At 46.7% G+C, this 22252-nt stretch overlaps 1 protein-coding gene across 2 annotated transcripts in view; it reads right to left on the bottom strand.

Annotated features, from left to right (window-relative positions):
- The window catches only part of ABTB3 (ankyrin repeat and BTB domain containing 3), a 347983-nt gene that overhangs the window by 70332 nt on the left and 255399 nt on the right, over positions 1 to 22252 (bottom strand). The window contains exons 1-2 of one of the 2 annotated variants that reach the window (XM_054527600.2): positions 8278 to 8467; positions 7981 to 8133 (exon numbers count right to left, since the gene is read on the bottom strand). In XM_054527600.2, the coding sequence (XP_054383575.1) occupies positions 7981 to 8133; positions 8278 to 8378 (254 nt within the window). In that variant the 5' untranslated portion in view covers positions 8379 to 8467. Of the gene's footprint in view, positions 1 to 7980; positions 8134 to 8277; positions 8468 to 22252 lie in introns of those variants that run through there. The other variant, XM_024257480.3, reaches the window with a different exon arrangement.

Genomic DNA, 22252 nt, shown 5'->3' with positions numbered 1-22252 from the left:
TGAGGGCTACCAACCATATCCCAAGCGGTATAATGCCACATCTCTTCAAGATATTTATTTCCCCTTCTTTTCAGAGGACAATGAGGCTATTGTTTTTGGCAAACATAAAGAACTGACCTTCTTGGTCCAGAGGGGAGAAAATAAGCTAATATTTCATGTGCATTTACTATGATACAAGTATTGTGCTAAATGGTTTGTATACATTATCTCATCTAATCCTCCCACAACCTTATGAGGTGGGTATAATTATTGTCCTCATTTTATAGATACAGAAATTGAGGCCCAGAGAGGTGAGTAACTTGCCTAAAGTCACACACAGAATAAGCGGTGCAGCCAGGATTTGAACCCAGGCAGTCAGGCTCCAAGTCCTGTGGTTCTAACCACAGTGCTCTGCTTCCTTCCTGAGCAGATGCTGGAGTGTGGACTTAATTCCCTGGTAACCTTGCTCCAATAAAGAGGTCTGATAAGGACTCTCTCGCTTGGATGGACAACCAACATTTAAAAAATGGAACCCGTCTGGGTGGGGTGGCTCATGCCTGTAATCTCAGCACTTTGGGAGGCCGAGGTGTGTGGATCAGCTGAGGTGAGGAGTTCCAGACCAGCCTGGCTAACATGGCAAAATCGCGTCTCTACTAAAAATACAAAAATTAGCCGGGCGTGGTGGCACGTGCCTGTAATCCCAGCTACTCAGGAGGCTGAGGCAGGAGAATCACTTGAACCCAGGAGGCGGAGGTTGAGGTGAGCTGAGATCATGCCACTGCACTCCAGCTTGGGTGACAGAGAAAGACTCTGTCTCAAACAAACAAACAAAAAACACCACACACACAAAAAATGGAACCCATTAGTACTCCTCCCACATTGTTCTGTGCCGCATTTGTTTAAACAGTCCCTAGCTACACACTCTCCCATGCTAGAAACTTCAGAGTCAACTTTTAATGTAAACATTTGGTGACAGCCCTACTAGGCAAGACAGGCACATGCCACAAAACCCAACATTCCAAGTCTGTTTCCCTCCTACTACTGCCTCCCAGTGTTACGGGTTGACATGTGTCCCCCAAAAAGATATGTTAAGTCCTGACTCCTTTTCCATGTGGGTATGACCTTATTTGGAAATAGGGTCTTTGCAGATATAATCAAGTTAAGATGAGGCTATTACGGTGGGCCTTAATCTAATATGACTGCTGTCCTTATAACAAGATGGAAATTTGGACACAGACACAGAGGGAAGAGGGCCATGTGAAGATGGAGGCAGAGATTGGAGTGATGCTGCCACAAGCCAAGGAATGCCTGCAGCCACCAGAGGCTGAAAAAGTCAAGGAAGGATCCTTGACTTTAGAGGGAGGCTTTTGAAAGAGTATGGCCCTGCAGCACCTTGGTTTTGGATTTTTAGCCTCTAGAAAGGTGAGACAATAAATGTCTGTTGTTTTAAGTCAGCCAGTGTGTGGTACTTTGTAATTGCAGCCCTAGGGAACTGATACTCCCAGCTTCCCAATTCCCCTCTTTGGAGACAACTCTGGTTATCCATTTCTTATCTATCCTTCCAGAGGCAGCCTAAGCATGTACAGCAAATACACGTGTGTGTATTTCACACAAGACCAGTGCTGACTGTATACCCTGCTATGTATGGATTATTTTTTTATTTGAGAACACCTCAGGACCATATTTTTATTGTGATAAAATAGACATAACATCAAATTTATCACTTTACTCATCTTTAAGTGTACAGATCTGTGCATTAAGTATATTCACATTGTTGTGCAACCATCTATCTCCCTCTGAAACTCTGAACCCATTAAACACTCACTCCCCCATTCCTGCTCCCCCGCCACCAGGGCCACTTGGAATATTTATCACTCCCTCTTCCTGACATTCATCACCAAGTCCTGCTGCTTCTGCCTTCTCTGTTTCTCTTGCATCCTTCCCTGTTTCTCCATCCTCACTGCTCCTGCCTTCCTCCAGCTGTCAGCATCTCATGTGGATCACTGACTCCAGGCTCCCTGCCCCTGCCCGCCTCAGCCCACTGTCCACACTGCCAGCAGTCCGTCTTTCTAAAATATAGATCTGTTGTCATTTCCTTGTTTACAAATCTGTGACAGCTCCTACCCCCTGCAGGATACTGCCAAAGTTCTTTTGCATAGCATAAAAGACCTTCCATGGTGAGTTCGGCCCTGCCTTCAGCTCTGTATCCAATGCCTGGTGCAGGGCCCAGCCCACAGTGGGTGCTCCCTGTTTATTGAGCCCTATGCTCTCTCTGTCTGAATTCCTTGTGTTTCTTCCAACAGTTTCCCACCCTGAGGCCTTTGCATATGTGGTTTCCTCTGTGTGGACTTATTTCTCTAATGCCTTTTCCCCTTCTTCCCCATTTTCACCTTCTCCACCTGATACATTTGTTTATTCTTCAGGATTTCAATCAAATGGCACCTCGGCAGGGAGGTCATTTCTTGCTCCCTCAAACCTAGATCTCTACTGACCTCTCTAGAGCAGTCACCACATTCTTCTGTAATTACATGTGGATCTCTCTGTCCACCTCCCACTCAGCCAAGCACAGAGCAGGCAAGCACACAGCAGGTGCTCCATACATGTTTGCTGAGTGCAAGGTACTAGCCTGGCTCCTTGAGCAGGCTCTGTGGCCTGTCTCTGACTCTGTTAAGTGAGGACAGCTGAGCCCCAAAGCAACTCCCCAGGGATCAGGGAGAGGGCAGTTTCTCTGTTTTCTGGGAGGCGCTAATGCATTGACATCAGTTCGGGGGAGACAGCGGCTCCAAATGGGTCACCACGGGGCCGTGGCATGGAGTGTGATGTCTGCTGGAGGTGAAGAAGGGGTTGGCAGCCCAGCCGGAGAGTCTGTGGGGAGTTGCAGGATTTGTTCAGGGCCAGTGAAGGACAAGGTCATTTAAGGAGAGAGGAGAGAAAAGTTTCTGACTCTGTGAGAGGCTGGGGAGCTTTCCAAGGCCTCACAGAGCCACGCGCTGGGCCCAGGTGCTCAGCCTCTGCAGGCGACCTGTGGAGGGAAAGATGGGGGAGGCCTGAGGTCTGAATTCAGGGGTCAACGTGTGGACATGACTGGGGAAATGGCTGGTGCGGATGCAGCTCTAGATGGCTTATGGAAAGCCATAAGCCCCTTGCCCCATAAGATACCAAGCCTTTCTTTAAAGCAGGAGCATGACCCTGTCCCTGCCCCTGCAAGGTCCTGAGTAGCTCTCCGAACACCTGATAGATGTGTCCCTCCCTCCTCACTTCCTCTCTACGCCCACACCCTGTTTTGCTTTCTCTGTGGCACTCATGCTGTATGAAATAATCTTGCTCATTTGTCTGCTATTGTTTACCACTGCAATTACCAGTGACATTTAAGTCCCAGGCACTCCATGTACTCTGACCCCAGAAAAAGATCAGGTACCACACAGATCTCAGGAGGGAATGGATGGTAACTTTTGATACCAAGGGTTGGAATTCTCCTTATCTGGACGATCTTGTTCTCAAACGGCCACAGAAGATGTCCTGCGTGGGCCGGGCAGGCCTCAGCACACCATTCATCTTTGGCAAATGAACCTGAACTTCCAGCTGTCATTATAGAGTTGTATTTTAGGAAAAGTGCTGTTGAGGCCCAGCCTTCACCTTATAATCCAGTTTGGCCCACACCAGACAAATAATGAAACCTGTCAGCCTCAAAAGGTGCCCAGGGGACCTGGGAAGGGTTGAAAGTAGCAGGTCATAGAGTGTTGCAATTCGTTAGATTCATCCCTGACCCCCGCCAAGTTTCCCCAGCCCACAAGGCAGCTGTTACTACCATCTTTACAGAGGATGAACCAAGCCCTGTGAGATGGGGGAGGGGACTTGCCCAAGGTCACCTGCTAAAAAGCAGCAGACCTAGATGAGAGCATCTATGTGGGGACTGGCACTTAGTTGGTGCTCAATAAATAGAGTGAAGGCAAGAATGTAATGCCTCAGGCCTCCTGAGTCTCATTCTAATAACTCTTTGCAGCTTACCACCCCTAAACTTTCCCATTGTGGAACAGCTCAAAATCTGGTTTACATTGCAGAAACACTTGCAAAAAGAGTAACCATTTTCTGGAATAAACTCGTGGTTCAAACAGCCCCCAAGTTCTGTTGATAGGTACCATTTATCAGCTAAGAGAGGACTTAAGAACACTCCTGACCACCTTTATTTTAACACAGCCTTCACTCTAGAGCAGAAAAATGGCCTCTTGTATGAGGAAACTGACAGTATTTACTCTGTATATTTCCGAAGTGTTTCAAAACCAGTAATTAAGAACACATAAGAAACCCTGTCAAATGTATTAATTGCTCTTTTCTTCCCCTCCACTGCCCTCCCCACTCCTTCACCTTCCAAAGAACAAAAAAAAGGGAGAATTCACCAGGTTTGTATTATCTGATACTTTAATTAAGGAAGAATAAATGGGTCATCACTGTGAGCTTAGAAACACAGTCTTATGGAATGGAATTCCTTTTTGAATAAACCTGATCACCATGGTGAGACCTTCCCATAGCTGCATAAAGACAAAAGCAGAGCTCTGGCAGCTTTTGATCAAGGTCACTCTGAAAATCAATGGCAGTGCCAGCATCAGACCTGGGAATCCTTGACTCTGGTCTCTCTGTCCCGGCTGGTATCCAGGCTGCCTCCCACCAGGAAACCTCGGCCAGCTGGTAGGTAATTATATGTGCTAATAGTCACTGACACTCCAGCCGCCAACACCACGTCCCAAGTTCCTGCATTTGTTAGAACACCTAACTGCCTTCCCCTTTCTAGGGCTGTTTATTTAGAAAGAAGGAGCTCTGACCGACTCAGAACTAGGAGCCCACCCGGCAACTTCTAAAATGACTGTATTTTTACATTATTTGCCAAGTCCTCCATTCTAGACCTGCTCTGCCTCACAGCAGCTGTGTGACCTTGGACAAGTCCCATAACCTCAATGGGCCTCAGCCTTCTCATCTGTAAAATGGGATAATAAAGGCTGTCTTGCACAGTTGTTGGGGACAGCTATGTACACACCACACAGACTGTTAAGTGTAAGGAACAGGGTGGGTCCCTGGTATCTATCTGTTGGGTGTGTTGAATGAACAAAACTTCTTTGATCCTGTTACCTGCAAAATGGAGACAGTAATTCCTACTTCATGTCACATTAAGTGAGATTAGAAAATATACGTGTAGACGTATCTATATGTTGATTAGTCTGAAAAATAAGTATTCTTTTTAAAGGAAATGGTTTATCCTTTCATGCCCTGAATTTTTTGTAGCTAATAGAACTTGTAAATCCTTCACTTACTATTTAGGTAAGCTAACTGAATATTTCAGTTTTCTCTTTGAAGATGATTTCCAAATCGAATGAAAATTTAGCTCGAACAATCAATTAGTATATTTTCTGTACACAAATCATCATTCAGGAGACAAATGAGCCAAGAATGAAGAGAGAAATGATTAAAAAGAGCCCAGGGACTCAGAGGAACTGACTTCCTCTGCTCCTCTGTGCGTTCTGGCCTGCGTGCACATCACATTCACCTCCTGAATGCCAGGGCTGAGGCTTCAAACTGGACAGATGCTGAAATTGAAATCCTTGGTATGACTGTCAGAATGACACACACTTGGTCGCTAGACCATGCAGAAAGAGCTCTGTGCTGAGGGAGGGGCGCAGAGATGGACAGTGGTCCCTGAGGCTCATGTTCAGTCTGCAAAATTGTGAAAAGGGACAGAGCCATCCAGAAGATAGCGTCCTCTGAGAGGGCTTGTCTAGGTCTAGGATGAGAGAGCAGAAAAATGACACATGGTTGTATCAGTGAGTCTCTGGGTGTGATATCTGGCTCCCAACTCTGTCACTTACCATCTGTGTGATGTTGGCAGAGTTACCTAATGTCACTAAGCCTTGATTTCCACCTCTGTAAAATGGGGCAGCACTGCTTTTCCTGGATACCAATGTTTGTTTTGAGGCTCTTATGAGAAAGTATTAAAGGCCTTCCAAAATTATAGAAGAATACATAAGTAGGAGCCTCCTTATTATTTCAGTGGTAGCAGAGGCTCCGGGACTTTAGTTAAAAATGACCGCTTTATAGGCACTTATTTCCTTTCAGGCATTGTTTGAATGGATACTGCACGTGCATTATCCTACTTTGTGCTCACACCAACCTCTAAGCAGAGCTGCTATTCATATTTCCACATTACTCATGGGAAAACTAAGGTCCAGAGAGGTTAACTAGCTTGTCCAAGTTTGCACAGCTGATTAACTCTGGTGTGAGATCTGGACCCAGGCAATGGGACCCTGGAGCCCAGGCTCCTAACTTTTAAGCTGTGGGGTCTCCTGAAGGAACGCTTTGTCAGTTAGCATTAAGAAAACATCTAACCTTCCCTGTCACCCAGCAGTCCTGGGCTTCCTGCAAAAGGAGAGCAGGAGCTGCCAAGACATCCAGGTTGGCGATAGGGGCAATGAGCAGGAGTGGTGGGAGTGAGCCTGCATGCAGAATGTCCCCCGCCCACCTCTAAAAACAGGAGGCAGCACAGTCTGGTGGCAGAGGCTGGGCTTAGAATAGGACCACAAGAATTTCTTCCTTGGCACTTCTACCTACAAGCTGCTCCACCAATGGTTCCTAATCTGTGAAATGGGAAGATTATGCCAACCTCATGACGCCGCTTCAGGGATTAAAGGAGAGAAATCTTTTGTTGCAATTGATAAACAGCACATAGGAGGCGCTCAGTGAATGACCATTCCCTCGCCTCTCCCTGAGATGGGCTGTTATTGTAGGTGACAAGGTACAAGGCATGGTGGCACAGCCAGAAAATGCCCAGATAAAAATCTGAAGGCAGGAAAGCTCAGTGGTTAGAACTATGATCTCAGGGCTCTGGACTGCCTGAATTCATATCCTGACTCTATTATTTACTACTCCTGTGACTTTGAGCTTGGTATTTAACCTATCTATCTGTGCCTCAGTTTCCTTACCTTTGAAGTGAGCATAATCACAGTACCTACTTTACACTGTCTGGGAAATATTCATCTGTGTAAAGCACTTAGAACAGTGCTCGGCATGTGGTAAACACCCAATAAATGCTAGCAATTATGACTTTGACTAGCTCTCTGCATGTTCTTGGGCTGAGGAACAGCTCTGGGCCTTCAGGGGGCTGTTGCATACCACAAACCCTCCATTTCCTTGCAGAACCCCAATCAGATCTGAAAGGGCAGAAATCTCTGCCCTTGGCCTGGTTGGATGAACTGTGGAGGAAAGGCAGTTTCCCTTCAAGTGGGTAGGAGAGGATTTGAAAATGATGACAATGACACCTGGGAAACAGCTGGGAGTGGGGGGAGTCAGGAAAGTGCATGCTCTTAGGTGTGTGTGTGCGCGCATGCACACGCACACGCACACACACACACACACGCCCCACTGGGTTTCTGTGTTTTTTGCATTAAAAGCCAGATTATGACTCACCTGAGTGAGTTCTTTTATTTCTCTTGCTTTGGCTCAAAATGAGCACCCACGCATGGGGGCCCCCGAGTGGCCCATGAGTAATTCCCACCTTGATGGAGGAGAGCCCTGGATACAGGCCTGAGGAATGCAGAGAGGACCACTCCATCCTCACGCAAGTGAAAACGCAGAGGTGCTCTCTGACCCAGCCAGAAATTTCACTCTGCAAGGTTTGGTTAAAAAACTACAGGAAGACCGGATTTTACTGGGAGAGGAGAGAGAAAGGGAGAAGCTAGGCGCAGAGAGAATAGCCAGAGAGAAGCCACACCGACATCTGTAATCTAAGAATCGGACCGTCCTCCACGGTCCTCGCCGCGTTCTTTCAGCCCTGCAACTCCAGGGACCTGCTTATTGTTCAGCCCGCGTCTGCCACTTCAACCAGGGAGCTTCCACCCCAGCGCCGCCGAGGTGTGCGGGGCTCAGGCCGCCCAGCGGGGCTCTGATTGGAGAGGTGGACGCTGCGAGCCCGGGGCCCTCCCTCCCCCACCGCCCCCCGCCCGCCCCCGCGCCTACCTGAGCTGGCGCGGCTCGCAGTCCACGCCGGGCAGCAGCAGCCGGGCAGCCTGGCGGACGTCGTCGCTGTCCATGGAGAAGCTGCGGCGGTGGCCGGCGTGCGCCACGGCCACCCGGATCCACTCCATCAGCGGCGGCAGCACGAGGAAGGGCCTGCGGCGGGAGGAGGGATCCGGAGACGCGCGTTAGGGCCTCCCTGGAGGCAGGGGCTGCCGGCTTGGCCCCACCCCCTGCTCGGGGGGATCCCCCCATCTCCCGACTCCCCAGCCCACACCCCGCTTTCCCTGGAGACCCTGCCTCTGAATTCCAGAGTAGTGGGAGAGCCTTTGGAGACATCCGGACCGCACCGGTGACCCCGGGGCAGGCTCCCTGGAATCCTTGGCCCTCAGTTTCCTCATCTGTAACCTGGGGATAATGTGACTAGGAAAGGCTAGGAGGTAACTGATCTGGGAATATTATCCCTCTCGGCGATCATGTGAACATTAAGGATGAGTCACTTGAAGCACCAAGCGCAGGGTCTGGAGCGGCGGAAAACCAATCAGAGCCCCGTGTTATTTCTATTTGGGGCTTCCTGATTGTGGGCCCAAGCCTAAGGTGTCCGCTAGCACTCCCTTCCCATCTGCAGCCTGGTCCCTGTCGTCTTTCTGGAGCTCTTTCAGGCTTCAGCTCTGCCCAGGCAACATGCTGCCAAAAGGCTTTGGCACCTAGAAAAGGCTCTCTAAAGAGAGCCAGGTTAACAGGCAGTCTTCCCCCCAGACCCAGCCAGGCTGGGCAGCCACCCGGTGGCGCCCACAATTCGAGGCCCTTTGGACCTTGGTCACACCCCTGAAACTCTGAGAGCCTCAAGTTCCCTGCCTGCTAATGGGATCATGGTAGGCTGTTGCAAGCTTGTTGCAAGCATTAACTGAGACAATGCCTAAGACTGAAGGACAACTTTCTAAGTGCAATGCATTTGTGCCATCTTCCTATTTCTTCCAGTGATGATACACTCTGTCCTCACATTAGGATTACTGGAGAAGATTTTGAAAAAATAATGACACTTGAGTCCTGTCCCAGGGATTCTGATTTAATTGGTATAGGGTGCAGCTGGATACAGGTAGTTTTTAAAACCTCCCCATGTGAATTTAATGTGCATCAGAATTATCTGGAGGGTTTGTTAAAATACAGACTGCTGGGTCTCATTCCCAGAGTTTCTGATTCGATAGATCAGGGGAGGTACCCAGGAAATGCATTCCTAACCGGTTCCTGATATGGATGCTACTGGTCTGAGGACCACATTCTCAAAGAACCTCTGCTCTAAAGTCATGGTGAGAGGGCCTGGGAATCATTTGGCTCTATATCCAGAGATGGTGATTGTGTTAGAGTCCAAGAAGGTAATTTTGATGGGCAGCCCCTGGGATTCTGATTTAGGTGGCCCAAGGACCACACTTTGAGAAATGCACTATGTAGATGCAAAAGGTTTCCTGTCATTCAGCAGGGGTCAGACTAGCATGAAGCCAGTGGGGTTCCCTGGGTGCAAAACTGAAGGAGGCTAGGTCTTGCAAATATGTTCTTGGCATGTCTCTTGCCTCCCCCGGCCCTGGGGCTGCCATTCAGTCCAGCATGGCCACCATGGCATTGAGAAGAGGATGACAGGTAGATGGGGTTATAAGTCAGCCAGCCCCCTTGAGAAATGCAGATGTCATGAGCTTCCCAGAAAGTTTTTGGTGGCAGGTGCCAGTTTTCCTATAGTCAGATCTATTTATCCAATGTTAATAATGTTCAGCAGCTCAGCCATTTACATTCATTCATGGTCTCATCTGAATGCCTAGGACCAACCTCTGTGCTAGTTATGATTATGCCCATTTCATTGATCAGGAGAATGATGTTGATCCAGGTTAGGTATCGTGCCCTGGACCACAAGACTAGCAAGAGCTGGGAGTCAGACCCAAGTTATTTGACTACATAGCATGTGTAGAGAAACCCCATGTGATATTGACATTCTCTTGTCCAACTTCGTAGCATGCACTCTGTTACCCAGCATGCACCTGTCACCCCAGGGGAGCTGATCAGGTCATAGACTCTTGCTGGCATGCAATGGGCTCATTCCTGTTCATGCAGCTGAGCCTCCTGTCTGTAAGTCTTCAAGCCCTTTAAAAATCCACATTCCTCTTAACCTTCAAACCACAGGCTAAATCCCATTTCTCCCTAGACGTTCCTCCTGACTTTGCCCCACTTGAATCCCTCACATTGTGGGCCTCACCTCAGACGACTCCTCTGGCCTTACCCGCTGCCTCTGCAAATGCCCCATTAGAATGTAAACTCCACCAGGGCAGGGAATGGGGACTTCTTGGATCACGGCTCTTGCCGCAGCCCCAGGATGGTGCCTGGCACGCTGTAGGCACTTAATAAATATTTGCTCATGACATAGACTAAGATTTACCAATTTCTTACTGGGTGAAACTGATAAAATTGAGTTTCTGGACCTGTGGACCTATCTGTGGGGCAGAGTCCCAAGGATTTTCTGCCTGAATCAGCCTGCTTCTTAGGCTGTCTCCCTCATTCTCCCATTCTCCCCATCACCTAAACTGAATCAGGCAATCAATAAACACACACTGACTTGAAATTGAATTGGATTCTACTGTCTCAGGTGAGCAGAACTTATTTTTGTCACAGTGTCTCCATAACTGTTGGAAACCAGCCCCAAGTGCTCAGAGAACTCCTCTCTGGGTTAGGTTTCAGAGGCGCCTGCCCCCATCATTCCTTTGCTCAGAGGCCCCAGAGCACAGTCCACAACCCTGAGTCCCTGGGGGGCTGCATCTCCATCACAGAACTGCCCTTGGGCTGCTGCCTTTCATGTTAGATGCCAAGCGAGGCCCAGGGCACACAGCCAATGCCTGGTGAATGCCAAAGAATAGCAAAAAAAAAAAAGAAAGAAAAAGGCTCTGCTGCCTTCAAAATAACACCTTTACCAAAACAGCTGGCAAGCCCCAGAATAAGACACCTTGAACCTCAGGATTCCAGCCTCTCCTGGAATTTTCTATGTACCTACTCTCTCCTTTCAATATTGCCTTCTTTTTGTCACTCTGACCTTAATAGTATATAAGCTCATGAATTCTTTGCCAGTAACTCATTTAAAAATCTTCTTATCTTGTCTACTCAGAGGGGAAAAAATAGCATTATTTGTGAGGTTTTCTTTGGAGGAATTGGAGATGGGAAAGAATTCGAGGGCCCTGAGTCAAGGAGAGGGTGGAGAATGCTGAAGGAAAAATCTTGCATTCTCTTTATACTTTTTAAAAAAAGATCAATGTTCCACTGGTTGTCTCCTTTATTCTGAAGTTGTTTGCAGTGACTAAAACCCAAAAGAAGCTTGAGGAGCTCATGGTTTAGTGAAGTGGTTCTTAGACTTTGTTGAACATCAGAATCACATGAAGAGCTTGTTAAAATGGCAACAGCCATGATTTTACATCCAGAGTTTGGCTCCCATAGGTCTTGGGGTAGGACCTGGGCATCTGCATTCTAAATAAGCTCCCCTGGAAATAAATTCTGGAGCAAGCCAGGTTTGTTAATCCCCAACTGGGTGGTCTGAGATGAGCAGAGGAGGGAGATGGTCCACTCAAACAGGACAGTGGCCATCTACATCTTCACTGTGGTGTTAGGAGAGTTATATAGGGTGCGACTAGAGGCTCTGGAAGGAAAGAGAAAGCCTTGATGGGCTTCCTGCAGAGTCAAGCCAGCACGTCAGCTCAGGAAGTTTGTTAAGCCCAGATTCAAGTAGGAGATGGAGAACATACACGGACATGGCCTTTCTCTGAAATGGTGAAGAGAGAGATGGTGATGAGGCTGACCACCCAGGATGGAAAAGGAGTTTGGCTGGGGAGTCTGGGTACTAGAAAGAATGTTACAGGATGTGGGGAAGGCCTGGTTTGGGATTTTGCAGAACTGAATCCCAGCCCTGGATCTGCTCATAACTCACTGGAGGGCTCCTCTGGCCCATCAATGTTTTGGCCTTCAGTGTCTTCACCTGTAAAGTGGGGTGGGTTTGCATCAGATGATCTATTTCAGGGCTCAGCAAACCTTTTCTGTAAAAGGCTAACTAGTAAGTATGTTAGGCTTCGTGGGCCATATGATCAGTCTCTGTTGCTACTGCTCAACTCTGCCATTGCAGTGAGAACAGCCACAGATGATACACAAATGAAGGAGCTTGGCTGGGTTCCAATACAACTTTACTTACAAATGCAGATGGTAGGTCAGAGGCGGCTACTATTAGCCTGTTCAGTTCTTTCCAATGCTAATATTCTTTGATTCTATTGGAAAAGCCAGTTGCTGGGGCCTTAGGAAGTACCTAGTGTGTAGACTAGGGAAGATGGAGAGAAGACCATGAAGGTCCTAGTGATAGGGACAGAAAGTTTTGGGGAGATCAGAAGATAGGACCCTCCCACAAAGAGGTCATGGTTGGATGCTTGAGCCACAGGCATATCCAGAGGTAGTAGATTAAAAGGTATCGAAAGAGTTGCTGAGGGTGAAGTTGGAGACGTGGTAGAGTGTGGAGTAGGTATGGAACCTAGGAGTGAGGACATCCATGGGCTCAGGAATTCATCTCACATGCTAAACTGCCTTGTTCCAGGGTTCAGAGACTACCTGTTGTTATGGGCTGAACTGTGTTCCCCCAAATTCCTGTGTTGCAGCCCTAACCCCCAGTACTCAGCATATGCCTGTATTTGGAAAGAGAGCCTTTGAAGAGATAATGAAGTTAAAATGAAGCCATTAGAGTGGCCCTAATCCAGTCTGACTGATGTCCTTAGAAGAAGAGGAGATCAGGACACGAGAGACACCAGGGTTGTGTGTGCACAGTGGGGCAAGAGGGTGGCCATGCACGCCAGGAAGAGCAGCCTCGGAGGAAGACAACCCTGCCAGCAGCTTGATCTGGGGCTTCCAGCCTCCAGAATGGGGAGAAAATCAATTTCTGTTGTTTAAGCCACCTAGTCCATGGCATTTTGTTATGGCAGCTCCAGCAAACTAATATACTTGAGGTTGGACATTTTGAAAAAAACCTGGCCTGGAGTGGGAGGAGCCAAGGTAGTGTTCTAGGTCAGTGCCCCAAACCAAGAAATCCTATTTTGAGGTTTCAGTCTTCAGTAGATGGGCTTCAATTGGAAGCTCAAACTCTTTAGAAAGCTGATGGTGTTTGGTTTGTTTCCTTCAACCTAGTGCAGTAGGGGATGGGGTCAAAGCCATTTGAAGATTGTACAGTGCTGTGGTTAGGAGCACGGGCTTTGGAGAGAGACTGATTGGAACTGGATTCCAGCTCTACCTTCTAGCAGTGGGAGCTTGAACAAGATATTTCAAGTGTCATGCCTCAGTTCTCTCATTGGGAAAATAGGGATAATAATAGCACCCACCTCAGAGGGTATGGTTGGCTGAAGAATGTCTCCCACCCCTAACTGAAGATGTCCACATCCTAATCCCTAGAACCTGTGAAAGCTGCCTTAACTGGCTAAATGGACCTTGCACGTGTGATTAAGTTCAGGAGCCTCCAGGTGGGCCCTAAATGCAATCACAAGGGTCTTTATCAAAGGGAGGCAAGAAGATCAAAGGAAAAAGGAAAAGAAGCAGTGGAAGAGGTTGGAGTAATGAGAGGAAGGGGCCATGAGCTAGGTAATGCAGGCAGTCTCTAGAAGCTGGAAAAGACAAGGAAACAGATTCTTTCCCAGAGCCTCCAGGAAGAACCAACCCTGCCTACACCTTGACTTTAGCCCAGTGAGGCTGATTTTAGACTTCTGGCTGCCAGAACTGTTAAGAGAAGAATTTTGTGTTGTTTTAAGCATCCATGTGTGTGGTAATTTTTTACAGCAGTCACAGGGAACAAATAAACAGGGTTATTGGAAGAATTGAACGGGATGATGTACTTAGCGTGGTGCCTGGTACCGAGAAAGTGCTCAATAAATGGGGGTTGTTATTATCATCATCACCAACATTGTTTTTAGCATCACTCATCTTCTCCCTGCCAGGTGCAGGAAAAGGCCTTGCTACACAGAGCGACATAGAGGGATGTTCCTGCCTTTCCTTTTCAAATAGATGCAAACCTCTGCAGATGCTATAGCTTTCCCTTTGTAAACTGTGTGGCCCTGGCTTTTCATCTTTGTTATTTGTTGAGTGTTTCTTAGACTGGAAAGGAATTTCGATATTTGTGGTTTAGGAAGCTCATAATTCCAGAGACACAGAGAGTGAAGGAAAAGCAGCTAAATTGATAGTAGACCATATCCGGTGCTGGTTTCTATAGCAATGCTCATTGTAACATCACTGCATCTGTGGGCACCAAAGCCAGGAAGATGGTAGAGGTAAGAGGTGGCCACAGCTGGTTACTATAGTGACAGCCCTACTGTGCGAGGCATGGTCCAACTGCCCACGAGGGTGGTTTCTGCAGATGGCCTGGAGTGGGAGGAGCCAAGGTAGTGTTCTAGGTCAGTGCTTCTTAAATGTTTCTGTGCCTTTGAATCACCTGGGATCTTGTTAAAATGCAGATTCTGATTCAGAGAGTCTGGGGCACAGCCTGAGATTCTGCATTTCTTTCTTTCTTTCTTTTTTTTTTTTTAATAGATGGAGTCCTGTTCTGTTGCACAGTGATCTTGGTTCAGTGCAACCTCTGCCTCCTGGGTGCAAGCAATTCTCCTGCCTCAGCCTCCCAAGTAGCTGGGATCACAAGCATGCACCACCACACCCAGCTAATTTTGTATTTTTAGTAGAGACAGGGTTTTACTATGTTGGCCAGGCTGGTCTCAAACTCCTGACCTCAGGTCATCCACCTGCCTTGGCCTCCCAAAATGCTGGGATTAGAGGCACGAGCCACCACACCCAGCCGCGATTCTGCTTTTCCAATGCACTCCCAAGTGATAATGCAGCTGCTGGTCTATGAAACATATTTTGAGTAACCATGACCTACAGAGAATCATGACTCAAGTCAGAAACCAGGGAAGGTGAATTCTGTTATTGTGTTTAAGTGGGGGAGAAAAAGGGGTCACAGGTCCAGAAGACAATGGAATAGAAGGAGTTGAGCTGGTGCATCAGATTGGCTGAGCCTGGTTCATGAGCCTTTGCCAATCTGCAAGTGAGGCTGGGAAAAGCTAGTGCCTGGTGGCTTCAGTTTTTATCATAAAGGTGGGTTCTGTCTCCACTTGGATTCTCATTTAGTCTTCCAACAACCCTGTGAAGCCCTTCAGTCTTGGGGAGTTTGTTCTGAACCAAGCATTGTCTGCAGACTATTTTGTATTCATAGCAGTATTTAGTATCATCCTGGGAATATAAACACTTGAGAAAGACACCTTGTGATGTTAATTTTACATATCTACTTGGCTAGGTCACAGTATCCAGATATTTAGTCAAACACTAGTCTGGACATTACTCTGAATTTTTATATGAGATTAACATTTAAATCAGTAGGCTTTGAGTAAAGCAGATTATCTTCCATAACGTGAGTGGGCCTCATCCGAACAGTTGGAGGCGTTAAGAGAGAAAAAAAAAAGACTGATTTTTCCCTGAAGAGGGAATTCTGTCAGTCGAATACATTTGAACTTGAGGTGCAACCTCAACTCTTCTCTGGGTCTCCAGCCTGCTGACCTATCCTGAAGATTTTGAACTTGCCAGTATCCACAATCTTGTGAGCCAATTCCTTAAATGTGTGTGTGTATATAAAGCATATTAGCCAGGGCTCTCCAGAGAAACAAAACCAGTAATATATGTATGTGTTGATCAATCTGTCTATCTGTCTATCTGTCCACTCACCATCTGTTCCATCTATCCATCCATCCATCCATCCATCCATCCATCCATCCACCCATCCACCCATCCATCTACCCACTCATCCATTCCATCCACACATCCATGCATTCATCCACCCAGCCACCCATCCATCGATTCATCCACCCAGCCACCCATCCATCCACCCATCCATCCGTCCAATCTCCCCTTCTTTCCGCCAACATGTACACACATCCTATGGGTTCTGTTCCTCTGGAGAAACCTGACTGATACACATCTGCAATGGGATTTAGTTGTATGCAGGGACATAGCCTTCTCTTTCTACTGCTGATTCTGCCTCCTTCACCATCATACACAATTGGCTGAGGCAGGGAGGAAGCTCAGGGTGTTAGATCCCATGGAGGATGACTTCCCCACATCCTGATTATGCACAATACACCACTTGGGAACCATGAAACAGGGGCCTCATGGATAGAGTCAGTGCTTTTAGGGAAAAGTAAGCCATTTTGTACCAAAGTACAAGTCTTTTGCAGCGTGAAGGTCAGTGCCACTTATGAGTGATTACATAAATTGCCTGAAATGGGGCAAGTGGCAAAGGGCACAGGTGAGGAGGTGATTTCTACGGATGGTACCCAGACGCATGTGACTGACCAAGGAAGCATCTCTGGCTTTCCAGCTGCACATCCTAAGAAAGGTGACTTAGAGGGCTGAGGGCTGCAAACAGTGCTGAGGACAGGCAAGTCTAGGCAGAGCGAGCAAAAATGATACATGAATAACAACAACCTTGACCCTGCCTGCAAACAGCTACACATCCCCTAGCCTTCATTTCCCTTCCCATCCCAGAGAAGGATTCCTTTACTCTTCCCTGCTTCTGCTTCCCTGGGGACTTGGCTCAATCATTTATCTCCCTGCAGTCCCATGACTTCAACCTCCGTCTCCTCTCTGTATGTTTCCCATCGGTATTTAGGCATTCAACATGCTCCAGGCTCTCACAATTTAAATAGGATGTGAGCAAAACTGTAAGAATTCATGGTCCTCCTGGAGCATCAGCCTGGATGCTCCATCTAGTTCCCCATCTTCAGGGAGTTTCCAGATCACCTGGGGAGCTGGTGAAAATGGATATTCCCAGGTCTGTGCCCGTTTGCTTGGTGTGTTAGTTTCCTATGGCTGCTGTAGCAAAAGACCACAAACTTTGTGGCTTGAAACAACAATCTGGTGGCCATATTTTGGACTTCTGGCATCTCACAGCTCTGGAGGCCGGAAGTCCAAAATTAAGGTGTTTGCAGGGCCTCCCCTCCCTCATGGAGATATAGGAGAGAGTCCATTCCTTGCCCCTCTCAGCTTTTGGTGGTAGCCAGCATTCCTTGGCTTGTGGCTAGTCACTCCAGTCTTTATCTGTCTTGCATTACTTTCTCCTTCTTTGTGTCAAGCATCCCTCTCTTATAAGGATACTTGTGATGAGATGTAGGGCCCACTCAGATAATCTAGAAGAATCTCATGTCAACATTAATGGAATCACATAGGTAAAGACTGTTTTTCTTTATAAAGTAGCATTTTCAAGTTCTGTGCATTAGGACCTGATCATTTTGGAGCTATTTGTGAGTTAGCCTGCTGCACTTGGCATCTGCATCTTATCTCTTATTCTCTGTAGGTATTTTCTGATGCCGACCAAAGGCTGAGACCATCAGGTCTAGAGAGTGACAGCTCTGAACTGCAGGATGCTCAGCAAGCTCAGTGTCCATCACATACCACGTGGGGACCAGCCAGCCAGCCTGTGCCTCTCTCCACTAGCTGCTGCCTATGCCACAGACCAGCCTGGTTTAGGAAGGCAGAGGCCTCTGTGGCAGGAACCTGATCTCAAATGGGGTGGGATGATGATGGGGCCCAGGATATAAATGGTCCTGGGAGGGGAGCCGCAGCCTCAGAAGTGGAGAAGCCACAGACTCTGTGTGAGGCTGCCGCAAAACACTCCTTGCAGGCTTGGGCACAAAAAATGAACATCCAAGAGGCAGCAGAGGCTGTACAGCTTCATATCCTAGGAGAGGTGGCTCTAGAAACCTAAAAGGGCAGGGACTGGCCTGGTCAGGGCCAAGAGGCAAAAGCCAGGGTGGGCTCCTAGGGGCCATGTGGGCCTGCTTCTGCCTCAAAAAAAAAAAAAAAAAACATAAAAATTAGCAAAAGGCAGCACACAGCCTTACAAAGGAAACCCACTACACCTTCACATCTGGTGCTGATGTGGTAGTAAGGGTATGTACTCTGAAGATGTTTGTGCCCCGGCTTCATTTGCTAGCTGTGGGACCTTGGGCAAACTACTCCCCATCTCTGTGCCTCAGTATTCTCATATGTGAAACAGGGGAATTGTAAGGCCACACCTTAGCATTGTTGTGAAGATTAAGGGCGAGAATGTCAGTAAGGTGCTTAGCACATAGTAAATGCTCAACAAACTTATCTACTATTGAGGGCTTGTTATATGTGAAGCAAGCTCTGAGCATTTTTCTGATGTTAGCTCATTTGATAATGACAAGAGCCCTAAAGTAAGTGCTATTATTAGATAATAAAATAGAGGTACAGAGAGGTTATCTAACTTACCTAAGGACACACAGTTATAAGCAGCAGTGCCAGGATACACTGCAGGCAGCTGGGCCCAGAGCCAGGCCTATTAGCCATTCATTATATCATTTCCAGGCAGAGGCTAACAGCATGTGTACAGAGGCCCAGAGGAAGCCTGGGGCCTGGTGCTTTGGACCTCAGCTTGTTGTGACTGGGGCTGAGACAGAGAGAGCAACGGAAGGAGAGGGAGGCAATGCTGGAGAGAGAGGCAGGCGGAGGAGCAGACAGGGCCTGCAACTTCTGGAATAAAACTGTAAGTTCCTAATATTTTTATTCTTCGTCAGATAGGACTGCAGTTGAAAAATACAAAATCAGAAATGTATTTGGAAAAAAACATCAAGAATGGATTGACATCCAATCCCATTGGAAATAAGAAAAAAAAATGGACTGACAAAAACCCTTCTAAGAAGGTAAAACTATAGGTTAGCCATAACCCTTTGTATAGAAAGTTAAAAAGAAGGGTTGGGCATGGTGGCTCATCCCTGTAATCCCAGCACCTTGGGAGGCTGAGGTGGGTTGGTCACCTGAGGTTAGGAGTTCGAGACCAGCCTGACCAACATGGAGAAACACCATCTCCACTAAAAATACAAAAAATTAGCTGGGCGTGGTGGCATGTGCCTGCAGTCCCGGTACTAGGGAGGCTGAGGCACGAGAATCGCTTGAACCCTGGAGGCGGAGGTTGCAGTAAGCCAAGATTGCGCCACTGCACTCCAGCCTGGGCAATAGAGTGAGACTCTGTCTTGGGAAAACAAACAAAAAAAGAAAGTTAACAACGAATATATTTATACTGTGGCAGAGGCTGCTGGTTTTCCCTCTATACGTGTTCTCCTCTTCTTCCTTAGTAATGAAACTCAGAATCTTTAGTTGGGCTCATGACCATCCAGCACGAAGATTATATTTTTTAGCCTCTTTTGCACCTAGGAGACTGGTTCTTACAATGACGTCTAAGCAGCGGTTCCTTGTGAGACTTCCAGGAAGGGCCCCAAAGGGAAGAGGCCCAAACTTCTCTAGTCTTCCCTCTATAAGCAAGACTGTGGACATGATGGCTGGTGCCCAAGCAGCCAAATTGGACCATGCGGTGGAAGCCACTTGTTGATAAACGCAGAGCAACAAGATAGAAGCGGTGCCTGGACTTCTGACCATTGCTTAAGTGGCCATACCTGCCCTGGATTTTTTACTTCCAGGCTATGTCTGTATGATAAACTTCTATCTTGTTTAAACACCAGCTATTTGCGTTTTCTGACACTGGTGGCTGAATCTAAGTGACGCTTGTATCAGTTCCTATAACATTTAAGTTATATCTCTGTTTCTCCTGTTGTGTCAACATGGATTCGTGTTTCTTTCTGTTTACAAAAAAAGGACAAAAACCTTTCCTTTTAACAGTTATCGTCTAAACACTATGAACTTGTTGTAAACTTGAGACTCAATATTTGTTCTCAGAAACCACAGTTGTGAAAATATTTGTTATAATGAATTGTTTTTGTTCATTTAAAGGTGTGACTTATGCCACAGGAGGTTGAATTTGTTCATCAACCTTGTGAAAATTTACCAACCATGGCTTTGAACTTACCATAGTTAACCCAACCAAGAAAAATAACAATATAGACATTCTAAGAGTCAGAAACACATCTCAAAGTCTTTATCCTTACAAAAATTCTGTTGCAAGTGAACATTTTAAACTTAAAATTAACAGATCAATTCTAAAACACCAAGCAGAATCTCTTTCTTCCACAACCCAAACCAGAAAGGAATGTAAAGGAGAGGCTGAGCGGTCCAGAGCTTCCCCCATGCCATCTTTGGTGTCCTTGCCACTGGGTGGTGGCTTTGAGAATGTCCTTGTCATGGGGTGGTGGATTTGAGAATGTCTTTGCCACTGGGTGGTGGCTTTGAGAAGATGATATTCTAGTTCCCTTGTAATAAACCACTTGGACTCACATCACCCTGCATTTGGCAGTATGACAGAATGTGTTAAATGTGTGCTTCAGCCCTGATCAATCAGAACCCTACTTAGGAAAACACAGGCTTAGCTGATTCCCTGGGCCTCCTGTGTTGCTATAGAATGATTTGTGCATTGAGTCAGAAGCACGTTTGGACCAGCTCTGGTATTAACTAGCTGTGTGACTTGTGTATCTATCTGTTCCACCCCCTGGGCTTCAGTGTCTTCACAGGTGGAGTTAGGAGACTGCAGAAACTTCTCTTCTAGCTTAAAATAATAGTACCATATTTTGAGAGAAAGAAATAACAAAAATATTAATATAAAGAAGCTAGGGGAAAAAGCCTGCGAGGGTAGCTTCCAATAGAACTTTCTGTCCAATAAAACTTTCTGCTCTGATGAAAAATGTTCTATATCTGTGCTGTCCAGTTTGGTAGCTATGAACCTCAGTGGCTACTCAAGATTTGAAATGTTATTAGTGTGATTGAAGAACTAAAATTTTAACTAATTTAACTTTAAATAGCCACATGTGTTAGTGGCTATCCTCCCAGACAATGCAGCTCTAAGAGATGTCTTTTGGGTCAGTACAATTCCAGACCAGAATCCCAGCCAAGTAGGGTAGTGGGAAGGGGGCTATGGTAGATATTACACAACCTGGATTTTTGACTTTGTCTTTCCATTATCATGATCTACACACATCGTCATCACCTTTACCATGATTTTATAGCTCCCATCATTTCTTGAGTGCCTATAATATTCTAGGCCCTGTGCAGAATGCTTAAATATATATAATATTCCTATCTTACAATGATGAGCAAACTTTTACAAGGCTTGGCAAGATTCAGTAACTCGCACAGAATATCACAGTTATTTGGGGAGAGCTAGGGTTTGATCTCAACTCTGCTAGAATCCAAAGTCCATATGTTTAGTCATTATTTTATTGCTTCTCCAAAGACCAGTGTGACATTGAGTCACTGAGCACTAAGATATAGTCACGTGTCACCTAGCGACCAGGATACATTCTGAGAAATCCTCTGTTAGGTGATTTCATCATTTTGTGAGCATCAGCACATCAATACATCAAGAATGTACATCAAGAGTGCACTTATACAAACCAAGATGATATAGCCCAACGGTCTCTAATCTTTTTGGCACCAGGGACTGGTTTCATGGAAGATAGTTTTTCCACGGACTGGGGATGGTGGGGAATGGTTTTGGGATAAAACTGCTCCACCTCAGATCATCAGGCATTAGATTCTCATAAGGAGCGCAACCTAGATCCCTTGCATGCGTAATTCACAATAGGGTTTGTGCTCCTGTGAGAATCGAATGCAGCCTGTGATCTGACAGGAGGCGGAGTAATGTTCATTTGCCTGCTGCTCACCTCTTGCTGTGCAGCTTGGTTCCTAACAGGCCATGGAACAGTACTGGTCTGCCGGCCGGGGGCTGGGGACCCCTGGTGTAGCCTACTATACACCTAGCCTATAAGGGATAAGCTATTGCTCCTAGGCTACAAGCCTGAATAGCATGTGACTGTACTGAATACTATAGGCAGCTGTAACACAATGGGAACTATTTGTGTAACTAAAATATTTAAATGTGGAAAAGGCACAGTAAAAATACAGTACCATAATCTCATGGGACCACTCTTATGTATGTGGTCCATTGTTGACTGAAACATTGTCCCATGGCACATGACTGTACTTCAGTTCTTCATCTGTGAAGTGAGGAGACTGGGCCATATGAACTCTAAGCTCCACTTGTAGAAAGGTCATGATTCCTGTACCCGCAAGGGTGACAGTTTTGTATAATGAATGCTGTCGTTTACACTTGTCACCACGTTACTCAGAAGGACCCTGACTACTCTGAGCACAGGTCAATGATTTCCCTTCCCCTTGACTTGATTATGGATTTAATTGATTGATTGAGACAAGATCTTGGTCTGTCACCCAGGCTGAAGTGCAGTGGTGCAATCTTTTGGCTCACTGCAGC

This window comes from Pongo abelii, chromosome 10 (genome assembly GCF_028885655.2).
Source record: "Pongo abelii isolate AG06213 chromosome 10, NHGRI_mPonAbe1-v2.0_pri, whole genome shotgun sequence".
Taxonomy (NCBI): domain Eukaryota; kingdom Metazoa; phylum Chordata; class Mammalia; order Primates; family Hominidae; genus Pongo; species Pongo abelii.
The sequence above is the reverse complement of the archived record's forward strand: the minus strand, read 5'-3'. Positions and strand labels throughout refer to the sequence as shown.